This window comes from Silene latifolia, chromosome 5, assembly GCF_048544455.1.
Source record: "Silene latifolia isolate original U9 population chromosome 5, ASM4854445v1, whole genome shotgun sequence".
NCBI classification, from domain to species: Eukaryota; Viridiplantae; Streptophyta; class Magnoliopsida; order Caryophyllales; family Caryophyllaceae; genus Silene; species Silene latifolia.
In genome coordinates this window covers 15,467,752-15,481,922 of record NC_133530.1, presented here as the reverse complement: position 1 = coordinate 15,481,922, position 14,171 = coordinate 15,467,752, and the positions used below count along the sequence as shown (strand labels likewise).

General features: G+C 40.1%; 1 protein-coding gene across 5 annotated transcripts; it reads left to right on the top strand.

Moving 5' to 3' along the window:
- The first annotated feature begins 8 nt into the window (after window positions 1-8).
- On the top strand, window positions 9-4,284 carry LOC141656845 (2-oxoadipate dioxygenase/decarboxylase, chloroplastic/amyloplastic-like). 5 transcript variants are annotated; one of them, XR_012548590.1, is made up of 7 exons: window positions 9-290; window positions 573-691; window positions 877-1,004; window positions 1,194-1,315; window positions 1,420-2,976; window positions 3,673-3,727; window positions 3,822-4,284. XR_012548590.1 is itself a non-coding variant. In XM_074463927.1 (5 exons), exons 2-4 carry the CDS (start codon window positions 610-612, stop codon window positions 1,305-1,307), a joined length of 324 nt encoding a protein of 107 aa, XP_074320028.1. In that variant the 5' UTR covers window positions 9-290; window positions 573-609; the 3' UTR covers window positions 1,308-1,315; window positions 1,420-3,390. The 5 variants fall into 5 exon arrangements, 1 of the variants encoding a protein (XP_074320028.1); XR_012548589.1 differs by having other exon boundaries at window positions 3,819-4,284; XR_012548591.1 differs by having other exon boundaries at window positions 3,661-3,727.
- The last annotated feature ends 9,887 nt before the right edge of the window (window positions 4,285-14,171 follow it).

The following is a 14,171-nucleotide window of genomic DNA, read 5'->3' as shown; positions in this document are numbered from 1 at the left end:
GACCACGGTATGCCGCCTATTTTCTCTGTTTTCCTATTACTAATTACCCTTTCTGTGTTTTCAGGTGACTGGCCCTGTGCCTCCTCTCGCCCAAACATCAATGTTTTCCTTCATCATAATGCTAGCCGCTACTCCCTTTTAGACTTGCACTCATTTTTATAAGATTGGTCCTCTTATATCTATATTTGCCAATCAAATTCAGCACGCAAGGACCATGGCATTCAGTGCTCGTCTACGACGCTTGTGTTCGTCTATGTAAATGCCTGGGCAAGGGTTGTGTTCGCATTTGGGTAAGTCTAGCCTTTCTTCAGTAACTCTTTTATATCAGTTGAAGGACTAGAATTGATCATATGTTGCTTTAAACTTGTGTGTTGTCTCTTTTATCTATTCAGTCAGTCGTGATTCCAGTGTTTTGTTTTCCATGATCGCTTTAAAGGTCATAATGATGATCATTATAAGTCCCTTCATCTCAACCATTAATTTCTTGATTGAAATGACTGAAGTTATGTGTTTTGTCAGGGGAATGTCTCTTTGTTCATGATATAGCTTAATGAACTTTTATTGTAATTCAGCTTACAGCAGATTCTACTACAATCAGAAGAGGAATTAATGTCCAAACGTGGTTCAGAAGTTGCAGTTGAGAAAGCACCTCAAAAACCGAAAAAAATCATTGGAAAGATGAAGGTCCAAGGTAATATGCAATGTTATCATTGAGATTTGTACTGGTAGATCTCCTGTGATGTGTGCATTCTAACCCTTATTTATGGTTAACCCATCATGAAAATCGTGTCGAGAATTGCACCAAGTGACTACTGCACAATAAAATGAGGCGTTGCCAATTTAATAATTGAGTTGCTATAATATTATCTTCTACAGTTCGCAAAGTGAGAATGAGACTGGATCCACCAACTGGTTGGAGTTTTACATCCTTAAATCTCAAGGGTCCTTTGCCAAGGGTGTTCATTTCTGAGCTCATTGTAGACCAGATGAGTTCAGAAGCTCAGGTGAATTTTTGGCTTTGTTAAGAATATTCGTTATTTTATTGTAATTGGTCTTGTTGGACTACTGATAAACAAGCTGTAGGGATACCTCATCGCTGTGATATCTGATCTGTCATTTTTTTTTGTTGCAACAAACCACTACCTGCTACTTTTAAATATGTTTTTCTTACAGTTCTCCGTATGTAAACACAGGACATAATCTGGAAGCACGCTGAAATGTCGAGTCAAGGAAACAAATATGGAGCTCTTGCCATTACACCCGAGCTATTAACTTGGGAGAAACCCTTGCATTCAGAATTTCAGTGACAGGCTAGGTAATAACAACAGTATTATTGCAGGATATTGTGTGGCTTGATCTTAGCATGTAGTAAGGGCATTACCTGGTCACTTTTCTCATATATTATGGATAAGAATGCAGGAAAAACGAGTACGCTGCATGGACACTTGTCAATGGTTATGGTTTGAATCATGTCACGATTCCTACTCATCAACTGAAGTCTAACTTGAGAACCATATATAGCCTCAATCAGCTCATTGAAGATAATGGATTCAAGTTAAATTCTGAGGGAGGGGTGCTGGTTATTGAGAACCATATATAGCCTCAATCCACCAATCTGGTTTTGTATGTTTATTTATTGTCGGGGTGCTGGTTATTGTTAGGGATAGTTAGGGATAGCTTGTTGTAGGCTAATGATAATCCTCATTGATGATTCTGATTTTAGCTTGCGATGATTGCGATTAAGAGTGAAAAGTTTACAAGTTTGATAATCAAGTGCAAATTATTACAAGACTGCTCTTACAATCGCACTCTTGGTTGAGTACTCTTACAATTGTACTCATAGTTTGTTCTTTATTTGAGGAACTTCTTATGCTCCTGAACTAATTATAGGTAGATTTAATTTAGAGATCCAGGGGCTCTTTATCTGATTTATGTACTTTTAAAGCTAATAAGAGGCTCATAGTGAGATTTATTGAAGATGTTGGACTAATTGGTAATAAGAGGCTCATAGTGGGATTTTATTGAAGATGTCGGAATCACTCATGTTATAGTTGGCAGATCTAGCTTTTATACAACAGGTATGTTATGGCTTTCATGTGCTTGAGCAAGTTTTATGCATTACTTATGAGAAAACTGAGATGGATTCACCTATACCGTTCTCCCTTTTTTTGTTTACAACTTTCTAGAATGTGACAGTTGTCGCTTGGCGAGTGTAGATTATAGAATAAATGAGGAAATTCTCAAAAGAAATTCCTTAGACATTCTTTTACAAGCTTGTTGGCTTCTACCTTGTCATTCCCATGTCACATTCAGGCTCTCCTCATTCCTTTTTCTGCTTGACGATGTCTTAGGAAATGAGGATGACGTACATTCAGGAAATCGTTCGGGTAAGGATAGGAGTTATCTTGTGTAGCAAATAAAATTTACAAACATTCAAGCTTTTGGTCATTATGAGCGTAATTAGGATTTTCCCTTCTAGACATAGATCATTGGCAAGAATACTAGCATGAAGAACAACGGGAGAGTAGTTACAGGCTTATAGCTATGACTGTTTTAGAGTTGTGGATCCTGTGGCAGCTAACAGAAATAATCTTGTCGCAGCTAACAGAGATGTGGATATTGTTGCAGCCGGTAGTTGCAGTTTTTTGTTTCTTTGATTCTGTTTTAGGTTTTTGTTTATTTTTAGATCAAGGAAAATTGAAGGTATGGAAACAGAAGATCTACATATCATTTTCTTAAATTAATGTTTTGGAAATTAATGCTCCATAACTTATTGACATTTCTTTCCGTGATAAGAAGTAATAAGCCTACAACATACTCCGTACTTAATACTATAATATTTTATGCAGTGATTAATTTAAGTGTTTAACCCACTTGGAATAGAACATAAGTACAACCCGGGAGGATATATTGAACTTCCGAACTACTGAGGCTGGTTCACTTGGTTGCTTGATGCAGATAGCTGTGTTTTGAAGGGTATGGATTACAATTTACAATCTGAGTTTGAAAGTTAAGATTAGTTGTTGATATATTGTTCTTGCTTTGATTTCTCATTTTGATTGCTTTTAGAAGATTATCGTCCAATTAGTGCATTGGATGTTGGTAACCAAGCCAAATTATCCGAACTATCGTATATTATTTGACCAATTAGTGCATTGGATGGCAGGTATGTTAGGTTCTATGCACTGCCTATGATAATCGTATATTATTTGAGTCTTGGCTTACCGTCTTAAAGATATTAAATCTTTACAAAATCCTTTGAGCCTACTTGCTCTTACCTTATGTTCGTCGTTTATAATAATCGGATTGATGCTTAAGATAATTCATGGACTATGGTAAGGCTTTATTAAATAATTCTATTGGTTGATGTATTTAAGCTCTTATGACAACAAATACGATGGTATATATAACAGTAGGAAGGACAACAATTATTAGCAAATAGTTTGTGTTGGCTATGTTTTGTTTACTTGTTTATGACACGTTGCTTGTCCGTTTTCTACGTACTATTTAAATGTTAGGGAGCTGCCTCATAAATGATTTTGCCTATAGAAGCCTCGCGTTACAACATTTGTGACACAGTCAGTGATAATGATAATACGTTCGGCAATTTAGTTAAAGAAAAATGTTGTTTTTTTTCATTTTGACACTCGGCTTTTGGAGGTGGTGATGAAGATGACTTTTGAAACCGCCGAATGAATCTCTGGATCTGACTTGGCCTCTGTTCGAGGTACTTCTTCTCGAGCAGCATCTCTTCTTCCTGTTCGAGGTTTTTTTTTCCTTTGTCCTAACCCTTTTCACTTTACATATTCTGCATGAAGAAGCTGTCATTGTGAAGAAAGAGCACATCAAAATCCACGGATTCTGAGTTGCCAAGCTACTTCGAGGGACGGGGTGTCCCTGCTATATGATTGCGGCTAAGCCAACTTACCGTTAATTTTGAAAAATAGTCAACTGTTTCGTTTTGGGTTGAAGTTTGTGTGTATGATGCGTTTTTGTTCCTAGACTTAACTCCATGTTATTTTCAATTCATGTCATAATTCTACCATTCCTTCTCTCCGTGTCTGTCGTCTTTGCGAATCGATATTAGTAACCCTGTTGGTGTTCTAGCTTAGCTGTATCTTGTCTTCAGCGTGTGTTTGTGGTGGTGTGAGTGTGATGTTGATATCACATGGAATGTAAGATCAATTTTGTACTCCCTTACAATAATGTTCCATACTATTAGGAGGTTGTAAAGTATATTGGTTTGCATGTGTTTTTTCCCTTGAAGGTATAAAGAAAGCAGTACTTGTTTTACTTAATATGCTTGTTTATTTGTTTCCTTGACAATAATACTCCGAAATAATTTATGTTTACAGAGTTCGAATAATGTTTTTGTTTTAAACGGAATAGTTGTGGAATGGTGATGGGGTGAATAAGTAATGATAAAATAGAGTGGGATGATATGCGACATGACAAATACAATAAATGATGTTTGCAATATACCTTCTTAGCGGATAATGGTTAGGTGAACAAAAAAAGGACTCTAGGGATTGTTACCTGGAGTTTGGTAGCTATTAGGGTGGTCGTTTGAGTGTCGATAGTTACTCAAGGAGTCAAGGTGATGGTTGTAAAATTTATCAATTTTCATTGTATGAACCCGACGCTAAAAGAATTCAGTGCTCATGCCGCACTCTACTAAGAATGTTTTGCGTTAGTAACTTGATCTTACTCCAAATAAACATAAGCTACATTGTATAGTTGTTATATCGGGGCTTATGAATTAGATACCTCTTATAATATCATACAAGTTGCTAATACTTACGTGGCTTTGAATACTAAGTTACTTCACTTGGGTGATTCAGATATAGGGGCGTAGTGGTTATTGAATTTAGCACCACCAATAATCCTTGCACTTCCGCATTATTCAAGCTTGGACGAATGTGTGGACAGCGGGCCGCCCACGGGGGCGCTTGGGTAGGAAAGAGAAACAAGCGTTTGCATTTTGTATGGAGTCGCCACCAATTTTTATGGGAAATTGGAACCGTTCGAATACCTCATGTCATGTCAAGACATAAAGTAGTGACATGAACACTAAGCAATCGTTACCCTTAGCATTCTATGTCTAGAATGACTCTCGTGGATGCCAATGAACACGGGTGCTCACGGAGATCTGGAGTAAGGGGTGAGGGTACGTATTAGGAAGCTCTTTTGATCGAACACCTAATCCCGCCCGCCTCGATAGCGGCCTCTACTAATGATTAGGGAAGTTATCTATACTTGATATATCGTCGGCTATATGCATGCAATGCAACATCCATTGATTAATCCTAACATGTGAGAATTAGGCTAAGTCGGTTAACACGTAATTAGCATACAATTAATGTCGAAGTAGGATTTAATGCTCATTTTACATGTGAAGGCATACAAATGATACAAAACAATAAAGATTACAATGATAGAAAATTACAATAATGAAAATTACAATAATTACATTGGAATAGGCGATTTATGTCGAAAATACCTTTAAAACGGATGATTTGAGAAAAAGGAAAAAAGAATAAGAGAATAGAACAGGACAGGAGGTGATAATACGGATAATAGTTAATTAATACGTAGCCTAATTAAACTATGTCGAAGCAGAAACGGAGTTCAGGGACAGAACTCAGCCAGGAACAGGCGCAGCAGAGCTGCGTCCCTTTGAATAGGCGCAGCAGACGCTGCGTCTGTTCCTTGGCTCAGTTCTGGCTGTGAAGCCGTAATTGCAAGCCGTTAATGTCGATTGATGATTTTAAAGGTTGATTGATAATATGTACTCGGATAGAAGTGATTAGCATGTTATTTACATGTGATTAATGGTCATAAAGCAATAAAAACATGAATGAGACGGATGCAAACGAATTAATTATATGAATGAACGATGGAAAATATTAATGAGTCCTCTGTTGAAATAGTTAATTAGTTTTAAACATAATGATATATACGACGAATCAACAATGAACATGTGAGAATGTATCAATAACGAATTCCAGAAACCCAATATGAACGAATTGAATCTCTAAAATTCGGGTTTGAAATTAATAACGAAAACCCGCAAATATTGATTATAAGGGATTTAAGTCGGATTTTAATAAACTAAACATGTGAATGAACGATGATTAATATACATGTGAATTATTAGGACATGATGACGAAGAATTAGTAGACGAAACAAACAAAAGAAATATTTTGAGTACGAATTACAGAGGATAAACGAAGAAGAAAGGAAGCAGGAACTGCGGCAGCCTCACGAAGAGGCGCAGCAGGAACTGCGCTCCTTCGAAGAGGCGCAGCAGTTGCTGCGTCCTTTCTCGATGGTTACCTACTGGAAATCCGCAAAAACAGGTTTTAAAAGACGGTTTTAGAAATCGGTTTTAATGGTGTATTCGACATAAATCTTACAACGATGGTACGAAAATAAATACAATAAATAAAAGAGGAATTGTACACCCTCAGACTTACATGTTGACGAAACGAGATGAACTAAGAATCGACTAGTGAATGCTCGACGCGAATGCAAGGAAAGAGTGCCCTCGTAAGAGGAAAACGATTGATTAATTTAAGTTGAGTGTAGTTGGTCAAATTGGTCGATCATGCAACGGAGAGGCTGGTACCCGGAAGGATCCGAGCTTACGTGGTCGGAAGTCCAAGCACGTAGGCGCCAATTAGTAAGAACGAAGTCTAGAATGCAAAGGGAGAAGAGAAGGGCGGACACTCGCGTGAGAAATATGAGGAGCGAAGGCTCCTATTTATACTAATCACACGACGGAATTATGGTAAGAGTTGGATACGGAAGGAAAGATCCGGAAACAACCGACTTAGGTTAAACGCGGAAACTTGGACAAAAAGAAAGCCCTGGGAAAAGGCGCAGCAGAGCTGCGTCCCTTGGAAGAGGCGCAGCACCTGCTGCGTCCTTTCCCGGGTAGGTTCCTCTGCGCGTAGAAAACGCGTTTGACAGCCTGTCGTATTTTAGGCATAACTTTCTCTACAAGACTCGTATTAAGGTGACTTTGGTGGCGCTGGAAAGCTAAGAAAGAGATCTAGAACTTTCTGTGAAATAGGCCTGACCCAACAAAGTTGTTATCACCTCGTAAAACGGGCTTGAAGGTCGGGTTATCATTTTAACTAAATGAAATGCACATTTTGTAATGTAAACTTTTAGTTTAGCCTAATGAAGTGACATGAGACTCAAAATGAGACATAATCTCAACATTTTATGACATCCTAACCTTAGGTAGACAAGGACATTGCTTTGACTCGGGATTTGACGATTTTAGGAAATGAAGACGGTTTTTGACCCGGGCTCCAAATGTACTCTAATTACTGCCAAAACGACCGTATCGGCGCGTAGATGACAACTAAGAGGTAGACATTAATGTTTGAGCAATCACTTGACGATAATCTTACGAACTATCACAAATCGTTCCGCGTACCAAACATGCGGCCCAATCATCACCGGGTGGTTTGCGGGAGGTGCAGAAACGAGGTGTCTACAGAGCCCCCACTTTGACTGAGGCTTGGACAAGGCGAAAGTCAAAGTATAGCCATCAGGTCAATCGAAGATTACAACCTGACGACTATGGCGACGCGAGGCGGCTCAAGGGGTCTGAACCAAGGACTGTCGTCGGAACATTTTAGAGTCTCATCGACTATCGGGAGGGTCGTTTAAAGTCCATTAGACTACGTAAGGAAGCTCGCCAGCCATAAGAAGAGACCATACCTGAGACTTCTTTCTCGAGATGCTTCTGGAGGTGCATAGGAGCTAAGGTTAAGCATAGGAGCTAAGGTTAAGACCTAAAAGATATATAAGGATTTGTGCTAGGGTGTGGGGACCCTAAAGGAAAGCATCGGCGGGAAGGAGGCCAAATATAAGTTCAACTTAAGGGGTAACCAAAGGTTTGGGTGTAGGAACTCTAAGGAAGTGGTTCTAAAAAGGTGATCCTAAAGGAATGTGATCCTAAAGGGAAAGGGTGATCTTAAAGGAATGTGATCCTAAGAGGAAAAGGTGATCCTAAAGGAATATGATCCTAAGAGGAAAAGTGTATGAACTCTAGGGAGTTTGGGAACCTAAAGAGCTAGGTGTGTGAACCTGGGTATATGAAACTAAAAGGACGGTCGGTATGGGAACTTAAAGGCTTGTGAACCTAAGAGGATTTGGGATTCTAGGGTTAAGTTTAGGAACTACTGGGTTACTAATTCTTGTTTTAAACGCGTGAGGTATGAGAACTCCTAAAGGATTTATGGGTTTATGAACCTAAGGACGGAGGCTTGGGAGCTTAAAGGTTTATGAACCTAAAAGAAGCCATTTTGGGATCTAAGAATCTAGGGGTAATTAAGAATCCTAACTTTGGGTTTACGAACCTAAGGAATGAAGCTTTGGCTTGGGAACTTCTGGAGAACGACACCTTTGCCGAACTCCGCGGGGAAACAAGAAATATTGAAAACAAAGGGACGTCGGTAAATCTGGGGGAATCCGCTTGCGTTGGTCTCAAGCGAATTCTGGCGAAACTTGAGGTTGAATCTGCTTGCGTCGGTCTCAAACAAACTCTTGCTGGGGAATGACTCTGTCTGGATTGAATCATTTATGGAAAATCTGCTTGTATCTGCTTTCAAACAAACTCCATCTCTCGAGAAGTGCAATCGGCTGTCATGAACTCTCGCTGGGGAATATATTGACGACTAGGAACATCTTGATCGTCATGGGAGAAATCTTGAGTGAGCGATCTTGCAAAATACTACTGCTTACTGGATATAAGGAATTGAGCAATCTTGCAAAAATCGCTCACGCTTGGATATAAGGATTTGAGCAATCTTTGCAAAATCTTTATCTTCTACTGGATATAAGGGTTTGAGCAATACTGCAAAATACTGATGCGCTGGAAGCTCACCTGCATGGTTAGTAGCCACACAAGAATGCATCTAATATATGCACGTAAGCAATTATCACATGGACCTCAAATGAGGAAACACATAGGTTTAGCAAAAGTTGTTTCTTTATAAAAGTCGTTTAAAACTTGTTCAAAGAAATTTGTCGTTTGTAATGCGTTATGCATATTCAAATGGGCTTTAGACACGTGACTGACGCGACGTAGACCTTATACGGACGAAATGTGGACTTAGGTTTGACCGACGCGACACTAATTTAGATTTGACGTGACACAGGGATAACTTTGACAGACTTTGCTTAAGTACACGCAACCCCTAGCCAAGTATGGGTGACAATGCGTATCAGTTCCAAAGGTAGGAGAATCGCAAGAAATATGGGGGCATATAAAAGCAAGGCATGAGCCATAGATGAGCTGTTCACTTGGACTTCTTTTGACACCGTTTGCTGTAAAAGAGGTCCCTCTTGAGGCACGATAACTTTGAGAATCGATCTAAGACCTTTGTCATTGTCCGGACCGAGTACTAGCTAGACTTAGAGGAATAAAGGAAGGGTGGCATCTTGGAAGAGAAGCCCCCAGGATGAGAAGATGACTCTAGACTTTGGTAAAAAGGAGATTGGGCGACAATAAGGAGCCCCCAGTATAGAGGTGTTGGTTGTGGAAAGGATGTTAATTGAGGCTGGAAGGTTGAAAACTGGGATGGTTGATAATTGAGGTTGAAAGTTTGGATGGTTGATAATTGAGATTGAAATTTGGAATGGTTGTGTCCTTGAGGACTGCCTACGTATTCACGTGAAGTGAAATCAAACCATGCTCGTAGTTCTGAGGTTTGGTTAATTTTGTTTGGGTGTTGTGGTTGTATCCTTCTTGTGTAAGAAAGGACTGCCTACGTATCCACCTGAAGAGGTGAAATCAAACCATGCTCGTAGTTCAAGTGTGTGCCTAAGCTTTGCTGTCAGGGCCTTAAAGTGCAGGGGTCACAAGGGTATAATATTCCTTTGGTGACTCGAAGAATCGATTTGAGATAACTCCCTCTGATCATAGATCAAAGAGGTATAACTAAGTTTGTAAAAATTTCCTTGTCACGTGAGCACACCTAGTGGACCCTAAGGATGATATGGGTATGTCCCGTTCTGGGTAGCAAAGTATTTGAAGACTCCGTGTATGGGTCAAGCTGAAACTGGATTGGATATTTGGAATGTGGAGCTCGGTAATAAGAGGCTTTGATGAAACAAATCTCTGGAGCTTGATTTTGTGGAGTTAAGGCTTGATGGGGTTATGGCTTGCAATGTGGCTTGGAAATGGAGTCTCTTGGCTTAATGTAGCCTGAGTACATAAAGGTAGGTTAAAATGACGTGGGTTCAAGTTTCCATGTCTTGGCCCTAAAGGATGGGTGTATTTGACGAGCTTGAGAAGATTCTCAAAATTCCTAACTATCTCCTTGGTAACGGTCTCGAGAAGGACTTAGGGTGTGATGTGCAAAAGGCTAAGTGAGGGTGCTAGTTGACCATCTTTGTTGATGTCTTGATTCTATAGACTTCAGCAGTATTCTATATAGCATCTGATTCCATACTCATTCTTGATTCAGATTCGGATTCTTGGTCAGATTCTTGATTCAGTTTTTGAGGATGACTTTAACTTTGGATATTGATTTTGACTCTTTTGTGTTGGATTATGGGCATAATTGTGGCCTTCGATATTGATTTTGGGTACTTCTCTTGATTGAGCCTTTGTCTTTGATCATGGCTCGTATCGTCTTGGACTTGCTTGCTACCATGGATTCGGGTCAGACTAGCACATTTTGATGTGAAACGGGTTGGTCTTTTAGTAACACGGGTTGTTTATTGTGGGGAATGGGCTTGCCTTCCGTCATAGATCGTTAACAAGGGAGACGGTCTGGATTCGTCCTAGAACCTCTAGAGATATGTTCGTCCTAAACTAGGGTTATATTGTGGTTTCTATTGCCAGACATGGAATAGGTAAGGAAAAAACACGGAGTTTCAGGTCCTCTACAACATAGAACGAAACATCATCTAAGTGCACTCACATCGACTTGGAACGTGTGGTTGTTGTTCATTTTTTTTAAAATGTCTCAAACCAATTCTTGTTGTCACAGGAAAAGGGTAGAGGAAGAGATATGATAGAATATGTGGATTGAAAATTGTATTTTTATTGAAATGAATAATGAATGTATTTAACATAGACTTGAGAAGACATGTGACTCGTGGGACAGCCCCCAGGTTGTCACTAGAAATGGAAATGGACACGAAGAAAGTCACTAGAACAAATATGAGATAGAAAGCCTAAGACTTGGACTCGGACTCGGACTTTGACTCGATCCTAGACCCAGACTCGTAATCATCGGCCCATGATTGAACATTTTCTCTTCCAGCAACTGGCTTCGGCATCTGACTTTGAGCATTCACCCATTTGAGCACCCCATCCTCATCATTGGGAATATTGGAAGGGTAATAGTCAAGAAAAGTTTCTTGATAAGTGGTATATCCATGAGGATTGCCTAAGATACCTTGTAGGTTAAAAGTTGAGAGGGACAACTTCCCGTCTTCGATCATATCCTGAATGACATGTTTTAATTTGTAACATTTCTCTGTATCATGCCCTTTGCCTCTATGGTATTTGCAGTAGGCGTTCTCATCCCAGAACTTGGATTTCCTTTCTGGTTCGGGGGTAGGTCCTATAGGCTTCAACATGAGTCTTTGAAAGGCATCGGCGTATGTAATACCAATGTTGGTAAATTCCCTAGGAGGTGTATCCTTCTTGTCAAAAGCCTTTGTGAATGACCCTGGAGAATTGCTAGGTTTCTTTGACGAAGGATCCATGAGGATGCCTTTATTGATTTTGATTCCCGGATAAGAAGAACTAAGAATAGATTGTCTACTTATTGCTTTCTCCTTAGGACTGTCAAGTTGAGGGTTTGTCTGGACATTCTTCATCTTGAAAGATTGCGTCTCAAGCTTCTTATCCATTTCAGCAAATTGGTTCCCCATGTGGGAAAGCCGAGAGTTTAGAGTATCAATGGCTCCCTCTATCTTGGAAAGCATGAGCATTCCACTTTGGACATCGTCCTCCTTCGGCGCTTTGATTTCTTTGTCATCACGAGGACCGAGGATACGAGAGAAGTCTAGGAATGATTCTTCATCGTGTTTAGTGTTGTTAGACCCAAGAGGGTCGGTTCCATCGAATTGCTCCACAAATGGTGACATTGGAAGCTTGCCCTCTTCAATCATATCTTGGATGGTGTGTTTCAAGAGAAAACACTCTTCAATATCATGGCCTCTACCTTGGTGATATAAGCAGTATTTGTTGCCCTTCCAGAGGTTTACCTGTTTCTCTAAAGGTGGATCCGGAGTCGGCCCTATTGGACGTAGCTTGCCTTGGGCAGAGAGTCTCTTCAAAGCATTGGCATAAGACATGCCTAAATCAGTAAGCACCCTTTGATGCCTCCCAGGTTTCCTTTCAGCTGTTTTTGGCTTTCTAGGACGATGGTTATTGCAAGAGGTAAGCTTTGGACGACCTAGACTAAAGGTTTCTCTAGGTGGGATGTTCTTTTCCACCATTCCATTTTCAAGGGTGAGGACGCGAATGCTCAAATTTTCCACTGCAGCTTGAACTCGTAGGACCATGGCATAAACGTCCTGGAGAGACATGGTGATTGTGGCTTGAACCGCTTCGTGACCTTGCTGATTGACGGAACTTGTTGGATTCCTACTCGACAGAAATGACGCGCATTACACTCGATTCGACATGGGATCACGCATACTAAAGCAACCAACACAGGAAGGGATAAGATGAAACATCTAGACTTGACTTGTGAATTCATGAAATGTCGTGAGCGACTTCTCGTGTTTGGATTCACGATGTTTGACCTTGACCTTTAGACTCGAGTGTTGACTTTGACGGAGTGACCCTTATATGACTGACCTTATTGACGGGATTGGTGACACATGTTGATTCTGGACCCGAGGTTTGCTTATAGGTGTTAAGAAGACTGCTGTAGTTTAGACTCAAATATGAGGCCCATTGAGACTCGTGTGTTGAGCCTCGGAACGTGTGACTCGAGTGTTTAGATTCTAACTGAATTGGGATAGGGGTCCAAAATGACGGCGTGACGCCTTAGGACTTGACTTGAATTTTGAAAAGACCAAAAATGTAAAGGAAGACGAGTTTATGACTCGACAGAGTTCCGACTAGGACATAATCGGTTTGAACTTTGACTCTAACTTAGCCCAATTGAATTTACATATTTACATTTACATGATTTGAAAATATTTTGGTTTAAGACGTCATTTTTTGTTTTTTTTTTTTTGGACTTATTTTTTTTTTACGTGTTTTTTGGACTTTTTTCGTTTTTTGTTTTTTTGGACTTTTTTTTTGTTTTGTTTTTTTTTCGTTGGACTCTTTTTTTTTGTTGTTTTAAAATGGGTTTTAGGCCCGACGTTTGACTCGACAATTGGACAGAGTTTTGACTGGGTTTTGCGCTATATAAAAAAAAGTTACATTTTGAAAAGGATTTTATTTTGCAAAATTTTGTCATGATTTTGTTTAGAAATGGTGATCACGTAAGGTATACACATTTATACAAGCATTATAACGGGATGCTGAGTGCATTTAAAAGGGTTTTGGTTTAAAGGGTGGGTTGCCATACCGAACCATCAAACCCGAAGTCTGTGGAGAGGCTCGTACCAAACAAGAGTAAGGCCGATTCCTAGTCCATTTCCTCAAGTAGTGAAGGTCCTTGATACAAACAAGAGTAAGCATCATGGTATGGATGACGTCAATCGCTATCCATCCTTAGGCCCAAATAAGAATTAGGACCGTTTAGACGGGACGATTGGTCGAATGGGTTGGGTTGGGCCTAAGAAGGCCGAATTAAACGATCTAGGAAGACCGAGTTATGAAAACCGACAATTGTCTTGTACAAACTATTCCCTAACCTTGTTCAAGTTTCACCCTAGCTACACGTAAGTGTATTCCCCAGCGGAGTCGCCAAACTGTGGACAGCGGGCCGCCCACGGGGGCGCTTGGGTAGGAAAGAGAAACAAGCGTTTGCATTTTGTATGGAGTCGCCACCAATTTTTATGGGAAATTGGAACCGTTCGAATACCTCATGTCATGTCAAGACATAAAGTAGTGACATGAACACTAAGCAATCGTTACCCTTAGCATTCTATGTCTAGAATGACTCTCGTGGATGCCAATGAACACGGGTGCTCACGGAGATCTGGAGTAAGGGGTGAGGGTACGTATTAG

Coding starts and splice junctions, on each gene's coding strand:
- LOC141656845 (XM_074463927.1), top strand. CDS start 610: ATGTCCAAACGTGGTTCAGAAGTTGCAGTTGAGAAAGCACCTCAAAAA. Junction 692..876: donor TGGAAAGATGAAGGTCCAAG/GTAATATGCAAT, acceptor TATCTTCTACAG/TTCGCAAAGTGAGAATGAGA. Junction 1,005..1,193: donor AGATGAGTTCAGAAGCTCAG/GTGAATTTTTGG, acceptor ATGTAAACACAG/GACATAATCTGGAAGCACGC.